Genomic DNA, 21,785 nt, shown 5'->3' with positions numbered 1-21,785 from the left:
TGAGGAACATTTTAAAAAGTAACTGGCCTATAATCTTCAAAAATGCCAAGATCATGAAGGACAAGAAAAGTAAGTTTGAAATTATTTCAAAATAAAAAGAAAAATTCCTCTTTTCATAACTTGGGACCAGTTCGTTTTTTCAAACCAATATTAAAATCCACTAAGGTAAATGTATAACTAGTTTTTAGAGGTATATTTGTCACAAAAAGTTAGTTATAATTGATTCTTGAGTTTCTTTTATTATCTTCAAATCCAAGTCCATTTTAAATCCATTATATACAGTCTTTCCTCATTATTCATGAATTTCATATTTGGAATTCAACTACTTGCTAAAGTGTATTTGTAGTCCTGAAATCAATACTCAGAACACTGTCCCAGTCATTTGTAGATATGTGTAGAGCAGTGAAAAACTTGAGTTCAGATGTAATGTTCCCAGCTGAAGGTCTAACAAGGCCTTCTTGCTTCATCTCTTGTACTGTAAACATGTGTCCTTTTTGCTATGTATTTAGTGCCTTATTTTTCACATTTTTGTGCATTTTGTTGGTGATTTCACAGTTTAAAATGGCCCTTAAGTGTAATGCTGAACTACTGTCTAGTGTTCCTATGCACAAGAAGGCTGTGATATTCCTTATGAAGAAGGAAAAACATGTGGTAGATGAGCTTCATTAGGGCATGAGGTATAGTGCTGTTGACCATGAGTGCAATGTTAATAAAGTGATAATATATATTTTAAAAGGTATCTTTAAGTACATAAAATCTGGTTTTTTTGGCTGCGTCGGGTCTTAGTTGCAGTATACAGGGTCTTAGTTGTGGTGTGCAGGCTTCTCTCTAGTTGTGGCGTGTGGGTTTTTTCTCTCTAGTTGTGCCACACAGGCTCCACGCCACGTGGGTTCTGTAGTTTGTGGCACTTGGGCTTTCTCATTGAGGGGTGCGAGCTCAGTAGCTGTGGCAGGTGGGCTTAGTTGCCCCGCGCCATATGGGATCTTAGTTCCCTGACCAGGGATCGAACCCAAGTGCCCTGCATTGGAAGGTGGATTCTTTACCACTGGAGCACCAGGGAAGTCCCTAAAATCTGTTTTTTAAAAGGGAGTTTATACCAACTTTCCCCAAATGGGACACTATTGTTCATTGCTTATATATATGAATGCTACAGAATGGACTGCTTTTGATACTACTAATGAAACTAGTTTTTAAATACAAAGAAAATGCCAGGCCTTTAATATTTACAGTTTGAATGAAGCACTCTTACTAGGAGAAAAGGAGAAAAAGTTCACCTAGAGATTGAAGACAGACTAGTGCCAAAATTTCATAAAACTCAGAACTCATTTTTGAAGTGGAATTAGTGGCTATCGATTGAAATAACAGTGCTGTGGATCAACAATGACATAAATGTGTGGCCTTGAAGAAACATGTAACTTACTACAACTGCTTACTATTGTGGATAATTCTTCAATGAATCCAGTTAAAGTTTGCTTACATACTTGCTCCTCACCTTTTGAGAAATATGCCCCTTTACAAATCTCTGAAGTCTAAGATATTTTATTATAGTTATATAAAATATTGGTTAAATAAAACTGATTTCTTTCACTTCATGTCACTAAAAATCTCAGTATTTTTTGATAAGGTACACTGTTTGACCACGTACTTTATTACAGGCAGTGAGGTCACTCAAGGAGACAATCGAAGACTGTTGGGACCAGGATGCAGAGGCTCGGCTTACCGCACAGTGTGCTGAGGAGAGGATGGCTGAACTTATGATGATATGGGAAAGAAACAAATCTGTGAGCCCAACAGTCAATCCAATGTCTACTGCTATGCAGAATGAGCGGTAAGACCCTGAAGGTTTGGAATCCCTCTGTCAGTATTTAAAACTGATACCAAACAGAGAACAGGAAATAAATACTATTAAACCAGACTAAAAGTGCAGTGATTAACTTGTACAATCTAATGTCATAATTTTTCTTTCAGTATTCCTGTTCTTTTACTGAAGTTTTTGTTTGGTATAAGTGCAAGGTGAAATCTGTGTTTTTGTATATCTGACGATATAGTAAAAGATCAGTCTTTCTCTGTTAATGCTGCAAGTTCCCTACAGTAATGAAGGAAAAACATTTTCATAGTTCCAAAAGTTTATAAGCACTTCTACATACTATATTGTCTTGATTATACTTTGTTGGTATTATTTCTCTTTCCCCTGCATTTTGTTTGTTTGTTTACCTCTATGAATTTGCCTATGTATCTAACCACTGCTTCACTGGAAACTAAAGTTTCCAGCCTTCCTATCCAATGTTCTTTCTTTATAGAATGCTACTACATTTACAAGAAAGCAATTTGTAAGGTCTTTTCATCCCATTATGAGCATTATTTCATGAGATATTTCTTAGAACTATTAGAACTGTGATTTTTGGTTCTAAATAAAAGGGCTTAAAAAAATTCCTAAAACTTGGAACTTTCAGACTGTGTAATCTGTGTTTCTTTGTTCCATGTTTAGGGGATAAAGTCTTCCCCAAAATTTGTCATTTTATCTAAAATGTTATGTTAAAAGTTTTCAGAAGGGCATCCAGGAAAGAGTAACCAGAGAAAATTGAGATAAAAACAACTCAATTCTTGAATCATTTTCTTTGCTATTTTCTGTTGTTCTAATTTCTGAGAACGGTTTGTGTTACGAATTATAGGCCCAAAATTGGGTTTACACTACTTACATTTAGACTGAATTACCTTCAGCATATAAACCTTTATTCCCATTATATCAGGAAGTCAAGGAAGGTAGAGACTAGCAATTCTAAATATAAATTTCCTCATTTTACACACACCTGAAGATAGTCTTACTCTTCCATCTCCCTTTATCTCTGTATTTTCTACGTGCTTTAGTATGCTATTTGCATCTCTCTTAAGAGTCAGCTAGTTTTACTTTAAGTGTTTCTGAACTTTTCTTGACTGGTAAGAAGAAACTTTGATGCTCCTCCTTTCTTTGGCTATTTTTGCCTCCTATGTTATTCAGCTCTACCCTTTACATGCTTCTTTTCATGTCTTCTAAATAGTTTCCTCCAAATCATGGTTCATCCCACACTCATTCCACTCTAGGTTTCATTGTACTGAATCTTACCCTACATCCCTCCGTAACTTCCTTGTCTTGTGCAGTACAAAAGCTTTTTTCTTCCTCCCCTTCCTGTCATTCCCCTCATAATAACTTCATCAGTCTTTCTTCATAGCACTTCTCCTTTAGTTACTGCTTTTCTGCTATAACACTTGTATCTATTAATGTTCCCAATGTTTATACTTGATTGTTTTAGTTAAAACTCTCCCTCACTTTTATTTTATTTTATTTCATTTCATTTCGTTTCATTTCATTTTTCCTTCCAGTTTTATTGAGGTATAATTGATATATAGCATCATATAAGTTTAACATAAATAGCGTAATGATTTGACTCACATACATCATTAAATGATTATCACAATAAATTTAGTGGATATTCATCATCTCATATAAATACAAAATTAAGGAAATGGGAAAAAAACAATTTTTTCCCTTTGTGATGAGATCTCTTCGGATTTACTCTCTTAACAACTTTCATACATAACATACAGCAGTGCTAATTATATTTATCATGTACATTACATCCCTAGTACTTATTTATCTTATAACTGGAAGTTTGGACCTTTTGACTGCCTTCATCCAGTTCCGCCTACCCCCACCCTTTGCCTCTAGTAGCCACAAGTCTGATCTCTTTTTCTATGAGTTTGTTTTTGAAATATAATCAACCTACAACACTATGTTAGTTCCTGTTACACAACATAGTGATTTTGTATTTCTGTATATTTCAAAATGATCACCAAGATACGTCCAGTTACAGTATATCACCATACAAAGTTATTACATAGTTATTTACTATATTCCCCCACAGTGTGCATTTCATACCCATGACTCATTTATAATGCAACTAGAATTTTATACCTCTTCATCTCCCTCACCTATTTCTTTCCTCCCTCCAACCCCCTCTTCTCTGGCAACTACCTGTTTCTTCTCTGTATCGGTACCTCTGTTTCTGTTTAGTTTTGTTTGTTCATTTGTTTTGTTTTTTAGATTCAGTGTAAAAGTGAAATCATATAGTATATCTGTTCACCTATCAATAGGCACTTGGGTTGCTTCCATATCTTGGCCTGGCTTTTATTTTTAAAACATAAATATATTATAGTGTGATGCTCAAGAACCATCACTCCCAAGGTGTGATAGTGACAGTGAAAAACCCTTGGTAACTGGAGAGCAGTTCTGAACCTTTGATTATTTATTTATTTATTTATTTATATTTGGGTCTTCGTTGCTGCGTGCTGGCTTTCTCTAGTTGCGGCCAGCAGGGGCTACTCTTTGTGGTACGTGGGCTTCTCATTGCAGTGGCTTCTCTTGTTGTGGAGCATGGGCTCTAGGTGCGCAGGCTTCAGTCGTTGTGGCATACGGGCTCAGTTGTGGCTCGTGGGCTCTAGAGCGCAGGCTCAGTAGTTGCGACGCACGGGCTTAGTTGCTCCACGGCGTGTGGGATCTTCCTGGACCAGGGCTCAAACCCGTGTCCCCTGCATTGGCAGGCAGATTCTTAACCACTGCGCCACCAGGGAAGTCCTGAATCTTTGATTTTTTTTTTTTTTTTTTAATATGAGTGTCACATTCTGTCTTGTACTCTAGGCTCTAAGACCCATATCTAAGACCTTCATTGATATGGCTCAGTCTACCTAGGAAGATATGTTTCTTTGCTAGACTATGCCATTTAATGGAACACTTTGGAATAACCTAAAAGCTTGTGTTCTTTTTACTATTTGGAACTTATTTGGTAATATATTTGTTGAGTAGCCACTGTGTATCTAGAATGGTGGAAACGCAAAAGACACATGCCTTGGTTCCTCCTCTCACAGAACTTCATGTCTCGTGCAAGTATACAATTTATAAAGATATATTTGCTAATATTACAAAACTATAGGGGAGATCTTTAAAAATAATAACTCTTATAAACCAAAATAATGAACATCTATAAAAATCATATCTAGATTGACATAGGTTTTTTGGTAGGGTTAAGTAGTATAAAACTAGCCTTTAGCAAGTTATTAGTTGATACTTGATTAATATTTGATTATAATTTTTTTTCTTAAATAATCTCTAGAATACTGTGGGTTAGAAATAAAATAAAAAGCAGTTCATACTTTAAAATCAGAGGTGTTAAACTTGGAGAGTCAGTTTGTCATAAATGTATTCTCAACATGGCACTTTTTTTCTTTCTTTAAGCAACCTGTCACACAATAGGCGTGTGCCAAAGATTGGCCCTTATCCAGATTATTCTTCTTCCTCATACATTGAAGACTCTATCCATCACACTGACAGCATTGTGAAGAATATTTCCTCTGAGCATTCGATGTCCAGCACTCCTTTGACTATAGGGGAAAAGAACCGAAACTCGATTAACTATGAACGGCAGCAAGCACAAGCTCGAATCCCCAGCCCTGAAACAAGCGTCACCAGCCTGTCTACCAACACTACAACCACAAACACCACTGGCCTCACTCCAAGCACGGGCATGACCACTATATCTGAGATGCCATACCCAGATGAAACAAATCTGCATGCTACAAATGTTTCACAGACAATCGGGCCAACCCCTGTCTGCTTACAACTGACAGAAGAAGACTTGGAGACCAACAAGCTGGACCCAAAAGAAGTTGATAAAAACCTCAAGGAAAGTTCTGATGAGAATCTCATGGAGCATTCTCTTAAACAGTTCAGTGCGCCAGACCCCCTGAGCAGTACCAGTTCTAGCTTGCTTTACCCCCTCATAAAGCTTGCGGTGGAAGTGACTGGGCAGCAGGACTTCACACAGGCTGCAAATGGCCAAGCATGTTTAATTCCTGATGTCCCACCTGCTCAGATCTATCCTCTCCCCAAGCAACAGAACCTTCCTAAGAGACCTACTAGTTTGCCTTTAAACACCAAAAATTCAACAAAGGAGCCCCGGCTGAAATTTGGCAGCAAGCACAAATCAAACTTGAAACAAGTAGAAACTGGAGTTGCCAAGATGAATACAATCAATGCTGCAGAACCTCATGTGGTGACAGTCACCATGAATGGTGTGGCAGGTAGAAACCACAACGTTAACTCCCATGCTGCCACTACCCAGTATGCCAATGGGGTAGTACCATCTGGCCAGACAGCCAACACAGTGGCACATAGAGCCCAAGAAATGCTGCAGAATCAGTTCATTGGTGAGGACACCCGGCTGAATATTAATTCCAGTCCTGATGAGCATGAACCTTTACTGAGACGAGAGCAACAGGCTGGCCACGATGAAGGTGTTCTGGATCGTCTTGTGGACAGGAGGGAACGGCCACTGGAAGGCGGCCGAACTAATTCCAATAACAACAACAGCAATCCATGTTCAGAGCAAGATGTTCTTACACAGGGTGTTCCAAGCACAATAGCAGACCCTGGACCATCAAAGCCTAGAAGAGCACAGAGGCCTAATTCTCTGGATCTTTCAGCCACAAATGTCCTTGATGACAGCAGTTTGCAGTGTAAGTGGAGGGATTGTATAATCTCTCCTTGTCTTTTGGGACCATTTAAGTAACTACTTAGATAGAAACAGATTGTGTTTCAACAGCAGTATTTACTTTTCCGCATTTGATTGGACTTCAAAAGTAATTAGACTATTGTAAAGAAAAAAGTAACTTTTGTTGATAATTAAAAAGTCAGTGTCACAATAATCAGAATAATTACCAATTTAGTATGTGCCTTATGTAGCTGCTGGTTTATAATGCAACTCACATACTTTCTGTGAATAGTTGAGATAAAGTATTCACCAGTTTAAAAGATCCAAGTAAAATGATACCAGTATAACTTTTGAAACAGTTTGTTGAGCATATTATACCTATTATATACACAATTAGATTTTATCTGACTAATCTTAATAAATCTTAAAAGTCCAGAGAAAATTCAGAAAAGTCACTATAAAGAAACTATAAAATTGTTCTTGGTTTTTAATGTCAGTTTTTTCAGGAGTTGTGTGTTGAGTCTCCCACATGCCTGTAGCATTGTACTATGGGACCTCTAGCAACTTAAACAAATAACTTGATACTTGGTTTATGGTCCTAGAGGGACTGTAACACAAGACAGGAGAGCTCACCAAAATCTTTAACAGTCATCATTGTACAAAATGATTTCTCTTTTAGACCGATAGCACTTATAAAAAAAAAAAACAACTAAGTCATGTTTTATGGTTGTTGTCAAGGACTAAGAAATGGGCTAAAGGGATTCAGCTGTCCAAAATCAGTAGAATCTAGCCCCTTGCTTGAGTGGCTTGTATTATAGAAAAGTTGACATACCTTATGGCAAGGTTCCATATCAGTAAAATGTCTTGTCAGGTTTGAGATGGGAAATTACTAGAAAATTTGTACTGTAGTGTTTATGTCACTCTTCTGAAAAGTATTATATTCCAGGTGCCTACTTTGATCATGAAGTAGAATGATTAAATGCATTTTGCCAAGTTAGGCTTGCTACCAATAACCAAAGGATTTGAGAATACAATTGAGAACTTGGAATTTTCTCCTGTTTTTGCTTTTTGTGGTTTTTCTATATTTTCTTCCTTGCCCTGTGGAATAATTCAACCAGTTATAAAAACGTTGGGCTTACAGAGTATCAAAAATAAGTTGGTTAAGGTTTGCCTAGAAAAATATTGTTTAGCATCATAAATTTCAAGAAATGTCCATTAGCTCCTCCTGTAGACATTAGTTTGATCTCTTTTCCAGTTACAACCCTAACTTATTACTTTTTAATAGTTTCTTTATATATAGTTCATTTTTCTGCACTTTTATTTTCAGTAGGTGAGTCAACACAAGATGGCAAATCAGGATCTGGTGAAAAAATCAAGAAACGTGTGAAAACTCCCTATTCTCTTAAACGGTGGCGCCCATCCACCTGGGTCATCTCCACTGAACCACTGGACTGTGAGGTCAACAACAATGGCAAAGACAGGGCAGTTCATTCCAAATCCAGCACCGCTGTTTACCTTGCAGAAGGAGGCACTGCCACAACCATGGTGTCAAAAGATAGAGGAATGAACTGTCTGTGAAATGTTTCCAAGCCTATGGAGTGAAATTATTTTTTGCATCATTTAAACATGCAGAAGACATTTAAAAAAAAACTGCTTTATTCTCCTGTCAGTACCCCCTCCCACCCCTGCAACAAGGACTTGCTTTAAATAGATTTCAGCTATGCAGAAAAATTTAGCTTATGCTTCCATATTTTTTAATTTTGTTTTTTTTAAGTTTTGCACTTTTGTTTAGTCTCGCTAAAGTTATATTTGTCTGTTATGACCACAGAATTATATGTGTGTGTATCAAAAGTGGTCTCAAAATATTTTTTTAAGAAAAAAAAGCAAAAACAATGTATTGCTGATAATCAGTTTGGACCAGTTTCTAAAGGTCATTAAATCAGAAACAAATTAATACAGGTTTGACTGCAGTGGTGTCTAGTATCCATGTTTTATTTCTGGGCACAAGCTAGTTTATATGTTGATATGTTCCTGAACACATTATCTGTTGGACTTTCTTTTCTCTTGTGTTTTGTTTGAATGTGCAATAGTCTATAGGCCACAAGTAGCTTTCTCATAAGTTCTCTTCCTAACAGAATACGCATTCTTCCAAGATATGAACATTTTCCTCCCCCATCCTCCATACTTTCAGCAGGTCAGTTCTTTGACAGTGAATTTTTGCACAAGAGAAAGCAGCTACCTGATTTCTTGCTTTCTCTCTCCTTATGGAGAATGCAAAAACATTGTCTCAAAGGGCTCTAAAGAAGGAACTACCAAAACCTAATTTGAAATGCCATTTCTTTTATCCTTCCAAATCCTAAACATTTCCTTCCAGGCATTTTAATAAACATATTTGGTTCTGGTTTTGGAAGTTCGTAAGAGCGTAGAACAATGAGCAAGTCAAATATTAGCTGTTTTCCATTTTATTTTATTTTTTATATGTATGTTCATGTTCCATATTCATTTAAGTAGCACATTTTTATCAGAAAACTTACAGAGCTGTACCTATATGGAATTTTTAAGTAGATAGATGGTTAACACAATATAGTATTATAGCCTTCATTCTCTGAATAGGCCATGTTTGACTCAAATAAAATTACATCCTGTTTAAAATAACTTCAAAAGTAATTCATAGTTTTGAACCTGTAGTATCTTTTTTTTTTCTTTTCCCAAGCAAAGCCTGGTAACTTTATCTGAAAATGATTCCTCTTCCCATGACCTAAAACACTGTGTGGAAAAATCATTCAACTGGCATGCCAAATCCCTGTGGAAGGAAGGATTGCTGCCAAACCTATCATTTTTGAGCAGCCTGAGACTTAACCTCTCTCTTTTCAAAACTGTTTCTTCACTAATCCTATTTTCATAATTTTTCCATTTGCCAGTTTTTCATATCATCTTTGATATGTGAGCATTTATTATTTACATTATATTAGAATGTACCTTTTAGTGATAACATTATGTATATTCAAATCATGTTGTTTTTTTTAAGCTTCCTTTGCTTCTTTCATTACTGATAATCATCTCTAAAACAATCTCTGCATGTTTTTTTAAATAAAGCACTTTATGTCAAATAAGGGACTTTTTTTATGAGCACAAATCGTTTTCTATCAATTTGCAAACAGTGAAGATCTCACTTTTTTTTTTTCCAGATTCTCAAGTACTTAATAGACATTAATTAAGTTCTAAGATTTCTCTGGGAGATAAAAAAGCTGAGAGGAAAACACAAATCCCAAATTCCTGATTGAGGTTTTTATCTCTTGAACAAAATTTTCTCACTCATATTCCTCTATCCACATCATTTAGCTAAAGACAGCCTAAATTTCCCAATTTGCTATCCAAAATATTTATGACTTGTGCATATAAGCCTTCTTTTGTTTGCCATCTACTGTGATCTTATGAAGTGAGATGTTTAGCTAGATTGCTGAATGTGGTTTTGAATTTAGAATTAACATTATTTTGCTAGTACCCAGGATTTCCACCCTTTGTATTTTATTGGCCTTTCTCTTGATTCAGATCCTTAACATATTTTTCAGTCATCTAGCATAAAAATTTTTCATTTTCTTATTTTTTTATCTATGTAATGAATTATTTATATTTTTTCCAATGAATTTTCACTTGGTTCTCTTGATTTTCAACGGCTTTCAACTGCATTCCAGGATATTACTTTTAAGTATTTCTAGAACATCTCTGAGTCCAAATAAATTATATTCCTTCTCCAATTGGAAGCATCGAAGGTAAATGACCATTTGAGGTCTAACTGATTTTTCCTGACAGAAGAGTTGTCTTACATTCTACTACACTGTGTTTTGGCCAGTTAATTGTAAGGTTTTCAGCATTTTTTGATGTTTAATAGTAAAATGCTTTCAAAAATTGGTATACCAAATTAAAGAACTCCTTATAGTTTCCCATTTTTATGCGAGCATGTTTAAAACAAATAATTTCCTTTCCTCATGTTTTTATTAGTAGGCTCTTGGAAAAGTAGGAGAAATAGTGTAGATCATTTTAATAAATTTTAAATTAAATTGTACATCAGACTCATTTTTTTTTAGAATCTGTTTGCTGTTACAAGCAAGCAAGATTATTTAAAATACTCATTTGCAACCTTTATTCATGTAATAATAATGTATATTAAATCTAATATTTAACTTCCATCACAGAATTTTGCATGTAGAAAAGCATTTGGGTCCCTTTGAATTAAAGGCTATTCATTTAATGAAAAAATACTAAAATTCAACCTTAAAAGTATTATAACCCTAAAAGCATCATAATAGGTAATCAAAGTCTAATATTAATTCCCTTAACTATCCTAATTGTATACCAGAACTAAGTCATTGAAAGAACTTGATTTGAATTCAGTTTAGACAAAATGATTTAATTATAATTCCTAAAACGTTCCCTCTTTTTTTTTTTTTCCGTTCCCTCTTTTTAAATGCATAACTGGAAAAAAATATTGGTGTAAAAAGTTATTGGAAGGCAAAGGAGTAGATACTAATACTAATTGGCCATTTATTATATACTGAATGCTGGGATATATATATATATATATATATATATATATACATACACACACATAATCTCTTTTACTCCTCATAGCAACCGTATGAGGATTATAGTTAATATTCCCATTTTACAGATGGGGAAACTGAAGCTAAGAGAAGCTAAGTAATTTGCCCGAGGTCCACATCTAGTATTTGACAAATCTGTGATTTTTAACCTAGGCTTGCTCTCTTCATATCTCTTTCATTGACACCACACTGCCTATACACTGTATGACAGTATGCATAATGGACTGACATTTTGTAAGAAATTTAGTCATTATACCCCAACACAATTGTGGCTTGTATATAAACCAAACCAGATACCTTAATGACTTTAGAAATTAGGCAAACAAAAGGAGATGTACAGACATGTCTGTAGTGATTGTTGCTTGAGAAAAAATTACTAATTCAAGACAAAATTCAATCCCACATCTGCCATCATGAATCTTAAAATCATTTCATTTCTCTTCACTCCTGACATTCTTATATTGCAGAACTAAAGGTAAAGTAAATTTTAAGGGAAAAGCGAAGGCTTATGGGAACAAAGACCTTTTCCTAAATTGATTCCATATTTGATTTCACGGAATTAATTTAATGTTCACTTTGTCTCATCAATCCTTTCACTTCATTTTGAAAATTTCTGCTTTTAAAAGTGACTTTAGAAAATTTTACTAATCCAGAGAACTAATTGAAGAGGATGTAGGAAGGATAGAAGGATAATGTCCTTTTTATATAGCAACTTGTATAGCTTCCTTTCAGGTATCCACTTGTTCCGGAAAATGTGTGTTGGTTCTGAATGTGAAAATAATTAAAGAAAGGTAGGAACACTCAAGTAAGTATGTGTTTCAGTGGGAGTTATCGTAAAATTCGGCAAGTATTTTTATTTAAAATATTTTCTGATTTTGCTTCTAAAGCCAAATGAAACACCTGATAGGCTGCAGCTATTTACTGAATTTTTCATTCTATAAACCTCTCTCTTCAAAGTCATTTAAAATGGAAAAAACTTTCAACAAACTTTTTGGGTTTTTTTTTCTTACTTATAAAAATGAATATTTCATTGGAGGTAATTAGTTCCTAGAATGTGAGATTACATTCTATTTCTATACAACATTTTATATATTTATGTTAAACTTACTACCAGTTATATGCAGGTTATTACATAACTATTTACAGATTGCTTTATATATTACTCTATCTTCCAAGCTAACTTCTTAAACTTAAAATCTGGACACACATGTTAGTTGATTATCTAGACCAGTTATCCTAGAAATTGTATAACAGTTCCACAGACACCCCAGGAGTCTTTTTCAGACTAGGAAGTTTCTAAATATTCATACCTTTTACTGTCAGTTTGCTCTTCAGCAAATAAGAGTGCATTTTAACTTTTAGATTCTGAACTATGTAAACTTTAGCCAAAACTACCTTGAATGATCCATTCCTAAATATAATCCTTGATTAAGTAAATCTGGCAAATCACTGTTTAAACTAGTTTACACAAATATTATCAAGAGAAGGATTTTCTACAGGTTCCCAGATTAAACTAACATACAAGAAAAGAAAAAATCCCAGGGCGCTCTGATGCACCTCCCTGTTACTTTCCTTCATTCACCTCTTAGTTTCTGTCTTCACTTACTCTGTCCCTTGGTTATCTGACTTGCAATCTTCTGTGTCAGGAAAGTTTTCTTCATATCTATTCTGCTTCCCTCCTGATTCATTTTATATCCGTGACTCTTCAGTGTACTTCAGGCTTCTCAACACCTAAGTCTCAGTTCTTCAGACAGAATTGCTTTGGTTCCTTTAGTATTTTCTCCTCAGTTTTATTTTAATACCTACTTATATTTAAGAACACCTAAAATTATATTTTGTTATATTCAAATTCATTACTCCAGTTAAGTAATAGTTAAATAGGATAGAATTGAGAATTAAGATGTTACCATTTGACAGTGGATCCAACCATCAGATTGTCAGCAAATCAGCACTTAAGTTTATATTATCTAACATTTTCTATTGTGGAGTTTTATGATTTTATACTCTCATTAGTTTATAAGTAAAAAGCCGTGCATACAAAATTGTATATCATTTTGCTATTCTTTTTTAACCTTTATTGCAGCACGCTTAGCATTCATTATGATTGAGCCACAACATTTTACATATTTCTTTGTATCAAATATTAAACACAAAATACAATATTAACTTTCAAAAGCAAACCCTACAATAATCAGGTATTATCTACGAACATTTTTGCAGACCACTTTTGAAATACTCATCATAGTTTTGCAACATAGACTGGACTCTAACAAGTTTCATTTAACTTTTAAGTGGCTGGTTAAAATTGAGTATTTGTGCATATAAGGAAAAATTTAGGATTTTATCTCATGGCTGATAACATTTGAAAAGTAAATACTTCAGAAGAATTTATGCTGTTTACTAAAATCATGCCTAAAATAAATATTATATCTTGAAAATTCTAATTCCTTTATTACTGTGATATTCATAGTGTTACTATTAAATGTTGTAACATTCATTTTTTAAACTTGATTTGAGACCCAGATTTTAAAATCTGGGTAAGAGACAAGGAATCTTATCACATCATTAGGGCGTCCAGTTTATGATTGAACTTTTAAGCAAATTACTGTATTTTAAACTGCAACTTGTTTTTGTTTTTAATGTTTTAAAAGACAACATGTGGGTTTTTTACATTTTATTTGTACCTTTAGATTTCAGAACCATCTTCCTGTTTTAGACTCGCTCTATAGACATAATATTACTTAAAAACTCAGGGCCCTTTTCATCCCTTTGCACACTGAAAAACTTCAATTGATAGCAAACAAGCAGTTAGATACAGTTGAATTTGTTGCACACACAGTTCATTTAATGTTTCATCTTATGATTTGACTTCATTTACATAAATATAATATCAGCTTTCATTAATCATAAAAACTTGCCCAGTTTTATAATTACTGGATAGAGGGAAATGACTCAACTAACTGTCTAGATGTTGCAGCATATTTAGGCCTTAGAGTTGAAGCACAGTCTTCAAACGATTTCTGTTCTTTGGTTAAATGGTTATACATGATGGGACAAACTGTTTCATTTTGTTTTTGTGTTGTTAATTGGAGAACTTGATAAAGTTCCTCTGAGATAAAATTTTTCAGAGGTAATTTAACATTATTAAACTGTCTTCTAAAAGTGAACTAGTGAGTTTATAGCTTTCGTAGTAGCTTGGATGGTTTCGAGAAGGTAATCTATGGTAACCTATTTATCACATTGTCAGATCCAAATAGAATGTTTCTTTCAGACAAGTTTAAGCTCCAAATTGGTAAGCTGTATATGTATACTTAAAATTCTTGCAGTGAAGTTATTTGTAACCGGTCTCCTGTCTCAGGCTCTCCACCTTATTACCAATCCTCTTAAGTGTGATAGGGAAAACATATTTTTAAAGAAGCTTAACAGTAAGAACACTGAATTAATAAAAGATGAGCTTCAAAGATAGGTCCTGGTTTAATATTGAATTGCTTGGCTTCTGTGGCTTTTCTTTTTCTGGTCACATTTATTTATTTAAACAGTTTTTGTATGCCTTGTCATGTTTCCATGGAGATTATATTGTATAAGTGTTTGTATAAGCTGGAATCATCCTTAATTTTCTGTTGATAATTTTTCAAATGAAGATAAGTGGATAATTGTAAAATACACTAACTCTTAGGGTGTTGTAGTAGCTGAAATATGGAAATGTGTAGCTGCCATGCTTTTTCTGAATGGACAGGAGAAACATAAGCTACAGAATATTCATTTCTGAGGATGCTTTTCTGGTATAAGAAAGGCTGAAAAATATTGGCAATTCCTCAGAACCCTCTTTCTTGTTAACGGGTATCTTTTGTTGGTGTGTTTTGCTCTTACATTACCAATAGAATATCATATATGAATTTTATGAATAATTGCTTTCAGTTATTTTGCTTTTGTATAAGCCGTCTGAGACCTTGCTATGCTGTATAAGTTGTGTTTGATGGATCGGTGTGAGTATGAAATAAAGCAAATCACTTTTCTTTTGTATTATCTATTGATGCCACTATGAAAGCTGACATTAAGCCACTAAAGAGTTTTCTATGAATAACTGTAAGTAAATGCTTTGATATATATAAACCTAAATAAAAAGATTGTATTGATACAGAGACATTGGAGAAGAAGATTTTAAGAAAGTTCTTTAGGTTTAAAAATGGCTTGCTGTAAAAAGGTGCATTATTCCATTTATTAAAGATCATATTAATGACAACAGTGATTGTATCTTTTGATTTTATGAGGTCATCAGAAATTGATTGTTAGTGTGTTATTTTAGGTATTTTGCACCAGAAGAGTAAATGTTCCATCTAATATGACTTTCATTACTCAGTATGATACATCAAAAAAAAAAAAATCAACTAACATTAGAATAATAGTTGCACACTCACTATATGCCAGGTATGGTGTTAGTTATTTTACATATGTTGATAATTCTGACAGCAGTTCTACAAAATACATATTATTATTCCCATTTTATAAATTAAAAAACTGGGCTCAGAGAAGTCAGACACCTTGCCCAAAACCACAGAACTGGTAAAGATGAGATTCTAATGTATTTTCCATTTTGCTTTGAACTACAGTTTTCAGTTTCTAATTGTAGGAAGAGAAACTCAAAAATAAAAATGGAAATGACCCAGTGGCTAAATAGAGTAGCCAGGAACATACATGAAACAATTTGAGATTACTGAAAAGTTACCAGGTACCAAAACAACTATCTCTGTTGGCCTGACACTGCATTTGTGCTTCACATCATCAAATAATCTTTTCAGTTAGACCTTTGTATTTTTTTTTAATTTTTGAATTTTATTTTATTTTTTTATACAGCAGGTTCTTATTAGTCATCAGTTTTGTACACATCAATGTATACATGTCAATCCCAATTGCCCAATTCATCAAGACTTTTGTATTTTTAGAAGGCCTTGTTAAAATGAAATACGAGCTTGTGAAGGCAACATATTGTTTTTGACTCTAGATTAATTCAGTGTATTAAGTGCCCTGGAGCAGGATCCACAGGACAACCATGTATGCCAAGGGAACTTTTGCTTGAGGAAAAGCATGGTCTACTCCCATAGGCTCTGTTGTCACCTTACATAATATTATAGGGATAATAGGTTTGGATTACCTTTTTCCTTTTGACTCACATTCCCAACCTTACTATATGTATGATGTTACAGAGTAACATTGCAGTCCTCTACAGAACCCACTGTGTAATGTTCAAGATGATAACTAAATGTCCTTAGAGAAAATATGATGACCTGGAGGAAATGTATAGTAATGACCTGCTGAACCTTTTAATAATGACTTACCACAAGTAAAATTCTCATTTACACCTACACCTATGTGATCCGTCTTCCCAGTTTATATACCTCTCAGCAAAGGACAAACTTAGATAGTAACTAATCTACCTCTTTATTCTTGGTGTTTTTCAAATTAAAGTCCAAATTCCATATTTGGGCAGCTTTCATTTTATTGGTATAATGTGTTATTATTCACTTTCTTGAAATTGAATCATTACTGCTGTACTGATTATGATACGATTCCTGCCCCCCAGGAACTTAAGCCATCTTGTGGAGGAGAGAAGGCCCACCCAGGAAGAGGTTACATCCAATCAAGATGACGTGTAAGTGCCCAAATAAGTGGTAAACTATATGTTCAATATGTGTTTGAAGAGCCAGGGAAGACTTCAATGAGGAAATGATTATTGAGCTGGGTCTTGAAAGGACAGCTGGGATTTCAGTAGGAAAAGTGAAGGCAGAATATCTGAAGTGACCAGAAATAAAGGAGAATAGAGACTGGAAATAAAGCAGAACATGTAGAACCAAACAGACATTAAGACTTTTGAAAACCAGGTTTTGGACTTGCTGTCATAGACAATAGGGAGGCCAAAGTTTCTTAGGAAGGAAAGACCTTGATAGAAGTAATTTGAAGAAGTTTGGACTGACAGATGGGCAGGATAGATTAAAAAGGAAAGTGACTCTACTGGGGGCAGGAGAGGAACTGCAAACAAAATGCAATTTCAGTTGTGACCAGTAAGTTCCTTTTTTGAAGGAGCATCAAAAAACTTTTTTGAACACCTATTGTGTAGCACTGTAGTGGGAGATAAAAGACACAGCCCACCCTCAAGGTGCTCACAGTAGATTTGGAGAAAATTTTAATTGGAGAAAATTACAGTACAGATTATAAGTATTGTGATCGAGTGAAAACTAGGGGTATTATGGATGTACATGGCAAGGATACCTAATCCAGTCTTACTGAGTCAGAGGCAATTTCTCCTTTTGAGATAACTTTCCTGACTGTCTTAAAATATAAGTAAGAATTAGTTTAGAAATGAGCAATGGCCCTCTAAGCAGAAGCTGCAGCACCCACAAAGCCCTAGAGGCCGAAGAGGGTGGAGCTTTTACTGGGGGGTGGGAGGATGTTAGATGGGAGTAGAGTTTGGGGTTCTAAGTGATGGTATGGAGAAAGATGATCCAGAGGAACCCAGATGACACAGACAAGACTAACACAGAAGGGCTAGCATACTATGCTAGGAGTTTGGACCTGTCTGGAAGCCACTGGAAGAATTCAAGCAGGGAAGGTTCAAATTAGATAACTGTTTCGATAGGCTTTTAGTCTTCTTTTTTTTGTTGTTTTCTCCCTACTCCAGGCAATTTTATACTCTGCTGCCAATCATCTTGTCAATACCCTTATCAAGTTGCCAATGGTTCATGCTCCTCGACCTGAAATTCTAAGTTGTCTACCGTGCATCAGCCACTCCCTTTCTAGCATTACCTTCTGCCACTCGACTCTAGTTTACAGCTACTTGCTGTTTATCTCCTTACTGGATTGTCAGCTTTTTGCTTCAGGGAGGGAGTCTTATCAGTGTTTTCTGTCTCTGAAATACCAAACTTGATTGATATGCTGATACCAAAATAGTTTTTAAAATATTTTAGATTCTCACCTGACTTCTCTTAATCAGGCTTCTTAGTCCATCTGAGTTCTCTGGGTGCTTGAAAGTAATTTATCTTAAGGTCATTCAGTAAGTTATTTTGTGATATTCGTGGCACATCTTTAGGGTTAAAATTGACCAAAGTGATAAGCACTGAAGGAATGTGTGGGTGTGCTTTATATATATAAATGCAGAGAGCTTTAAATAAATGAATACCATTATTACCTATAAATTACATTCAGGAGGCATGGTTTTAGAAAAAGTGAGCTAGAGTAAGTGGGTTTGGGAAATAGGTCCTTCAGTTAAATGCTTTTATCTTTTTTGTTTTTTACTATAGTGTCTTTTTCTCTACTTTTTTGGTCATGTTAAAAAAAACAGTAAAATCACTGTTCCTCAGGTACCCAGCAGCAAGTCTGTGCACCACTTTGACCACCAGGAGGCTCTCTTATTTCATGTTCTAAGAACTGGAGGCTTCTCCATTCTTTTCAAAGACTAGATGTCTCAAATTTGGTTCATAATGTTTTCTTATTGATTATGAATAATAAGCAGGACAGGCTCTGTGAACACTATTTACATTAGAAGAGTCCAGTGCATTTCGTTGACTAAGAATGTTTGGGCTATTAGGCAGAAAGTCTACAGGTTCCCTTCTCTCCAGAAGAAACAAATACCAGAGCCAGGACTTGACAAACATGACCTTCTTATGACTTCACTGTAGTCCTGCAGTGAAACATAGTGTACAGTTCCTGAAACATTGGAAGAGGTGACTAATCCTTAGTTGTTCGAACGTTTTCATGGAACAATGGCACTTGCCAGAATTCGATCAAAGTTTAGCAGAGTTCTATAAAGGCATTTTATAAGCAAAGTTAGGTTTTAGTTTTTTTAAAACCATTTTTACTTTGGCTTTCTTGATATTTTTTTCAAGGACACAATTTCTGATTATTTTTCCTCCTTATATTTTCTCTTCTCTGATTATTATCTACCTTAAAATTTCAGTCATATCAATATTCAGAATTGTTGAGCAGCCTTTGGTATTACTCTGTATGGTATCATAAGAAGGGAAAACAGGTCCAGTTTTTTTTTTTACTTAAGATGCCTTCAGATGTGTAAACTGACAGGAAGTTCCCCAATTATAAGAACTTATTTGGGGGCTTCCCTGGTGGTGCAGTGGTTAAGAATCCACCTGCCCATGCAGGGGACGCGGGTTTGAGCCCTGGTCTGGGAAGATCCCACATGCTGTGGAGCAACAAAGCCCATGCACCACAACTACTGAGCTTGCGCTCTAGAGCCCACGAACCACAACTACTGAAGCCCATGCACCTAGAACCCGTGCTCTGCACCAAGAGAAGCCACTGCAATGAGAAGCCTGTCTGCCGCAACGAAGAGTAGCCCCCACTCGCCGCAACTAGAGAAAGCCCGCGTGCAGCAACGAAGACCCAATGCAGCCAAAAATAAATATAAATAAAATAAACAAATTTTTTAAAAACTAACTTATTTCGAAATTTTAGGTGGTAAATGAAGCTACTGGTATCTCCTTTACTAAATGTGAAAATGAAATAGGGAAGAATGAGACATTACTACCTTTATCCTGATAAATGGAAATACCCCAAATGATCAGGGGGTGTTGAGCTAGAATAGATCATACCTGACTCAAATGTGAGTTCAGGTTACCTATTTCAGAAATGTTGGATAAATTTTAATATTATTTTGTCTTTTATCTAAATCTGAGGTACTATTTTCTCATGTTCTCAAAAGAGAAATTATTTTCCCAGTCTTCCAAATCTTTTTGGATTTGAGGGCTGTTTCTGTTGTGACACATTTCAATACTTCATGTGTTTTCAAACAAGACATCTTTCAACACGAACATTTTTAGCAACATCAAGACTGATAGATTCACAATGTAAGGTGGTGCAGCCACTATGGAAAACAGTATAGAGGTTCCTCAGAAAACTAAAAATAGCAATGCCAATCCTGAGCATATATCTGGATGAGACTATAATTCAAAAAGATACATGCAACCCTATGTTCCTAGCAACACTATTCACAGTAGCCAAGACATGGAAACAACCTAAATGTCCATTGACAAATGAATAGACAAAGAAGATGTGGTATATATATACAATGCAGTACTACGCAGCAGTAAAAAAAGAATGAAATAATGCCATTTGCAGCAACATGGATGGACTTAGAGATTATCATACTAAGTGAAGTAAGTCAGAAATAGAAAGACAAATACCATATGATATCACTTATAGGTGGATTCTAAATTTGATACAAATGAACCTATCTACAAAACAGAGACTCACAAACATAGAGAACAGACTTGTGGTTACCAAAGGAGAGAAGGGGTTGTGTAGGGATGGATTGGGAGTTCGGGGTTAGCAGATGCAAACTACTGTATATAGAATGGATAAACAACAAGGTCCAACTGTATAGCACAGGGAACTATGTTCCATATCCTGCAATAAACCATAATGGACAAGAATATAAAATAGGATGTATACATATGTATAACTGAATCACTTTGCTATACACCAGAAACTAACAACATTGTAAATCAACTATACTTCAATTAAAAAATAAATTTAAGGGCTTCCCTGGTGGCGCAGTGGTTGAGAGTCCACCTGCCGATGCAGGGGACACAGGTTCGTGCCCCAGTCCAGGAGGATCCCACATGCCGTGGAGCAGCTGGGCCCGTGAGCCATGGCCGCTGAGCCTGCGCATCCGGAGCCTGTGCTCCACAACGGGAGAGGCCACAACAGTGAGAGGCCCGCGTACCGCAAAAAAATAATAATAAATAAATAAATTTTAAAAAGTAAAAGAATGATATCCTCACGTAGACTGTGTAGGCAAGAACCAAAAAGGGCAGTAATTGACTTTTGAGCAATTTGGGTAGAGGAGGGGAAGTTCCATCCTTTCAAAGAGATTTGAGGGCTGTTTCTGTTGTGACACAAAGAGATTTGCACAAAAATATTTTATATTGCCCAGCCCAAAGCTGATTTGAAGAATTAAAGTAAGAAACCAGAACTAGGATTGCTTTAAATTCAGTGTGACTAAAATTCTAGAAATAACCTCTCCTAGGGTATGCAGAAGTTCAATAAATTACACTCTATGTAGACCTTCCTCTTAATTAGTTTTGATTTTCTGTATCATTTCCATATCTGACATACAAGAGGAAATTACCTTAACCCTAATTCTCTAAGAAAGGAGTAAAAGCAGGATGAGTGAAGAGCTGAACTCAGCCAGCCAGCCAGCTCTGTTTCTTTGGCCTGCATAATATTCAAAATGTGTTTTCATTTAAATGCCTTTTAGGTGGGACCTGGACTCTTCCCCAAACCAGTAATTCCTAATTGTCTTCTACCTAATATTACCCATTTATGTCCCCTTCCTAATCTTTGTAACCTTGATTCCTGCTCCCTGTTCCAGGAATTTCCATCCCAGGCATAACATGGAAATAAGGACCTAGAGGAAATGCTTGGCATACTGGGATAAACTTGAGAGGAGAGGCAGCCCCAGCTAAAACTGTGAAGCAAGGCAGCTTGTGTGCTGTCTCCACTGGTGAGCACTCTTCTTCCATAGGAGGTCCACTGTTAATCTTATTTCTCCATTCTTCCTTCATCTCCCATTGAAACCTGAACAAGTGTCCAATCCTCACTCATGGCATAGAGGACTGCTTTTAAAAAAATATTTTTTAAAGCTGTG

General features: G+C 35.4%; 1 protein-coding gene across 1 annotated transcript in view; it reads left to right on the top strand.

Moving 5' to 3' along the window:
• BMPR2 (bone morphogenetic protein receptor type 2) overlaps window positions 1-15,371 on the top strand; it is a 200,808-nt gene extending 185,437 nt beyond the window's left edge. The window contains exons 11-13 of the mRNA XM_082657900.1: window positions 1,656-1,828; window positions 5,270-6,549; window positions 7,852-15,371. Of these exons, the coding sequence (XP_082514026.1) occupies window positions 1,656-1,828; window positions 5,270-6,549; window positions 7,852-8,102 (1,704 nt within the window). The 3' untranslated portion in view covers window positions 8,103-15,371. The remainder of the gene's footprint in view (window positions 1-1,655; window positions 1,829-5,269; window positions 6,550-7,851) is intronic.
• Window positions 15,372-21,785: the final 6,414 nt, after the last annotated feature.

This window comes from Grampus griseus (genome assembly GCF_964374135.1).
Source record: "Grampus griseus genome assembly, chromosome: 7".
NCBI classification, from domain to species: domain Eukaryota; kingdom Metazoa; phylum Chordata; class Mammalia; order Artiodactyla; family Delphinidae; genus Grampus; species Grampus griseus.
This window is presented reverse-complemented; position numbering and strand designations above follow the sequence as displayed.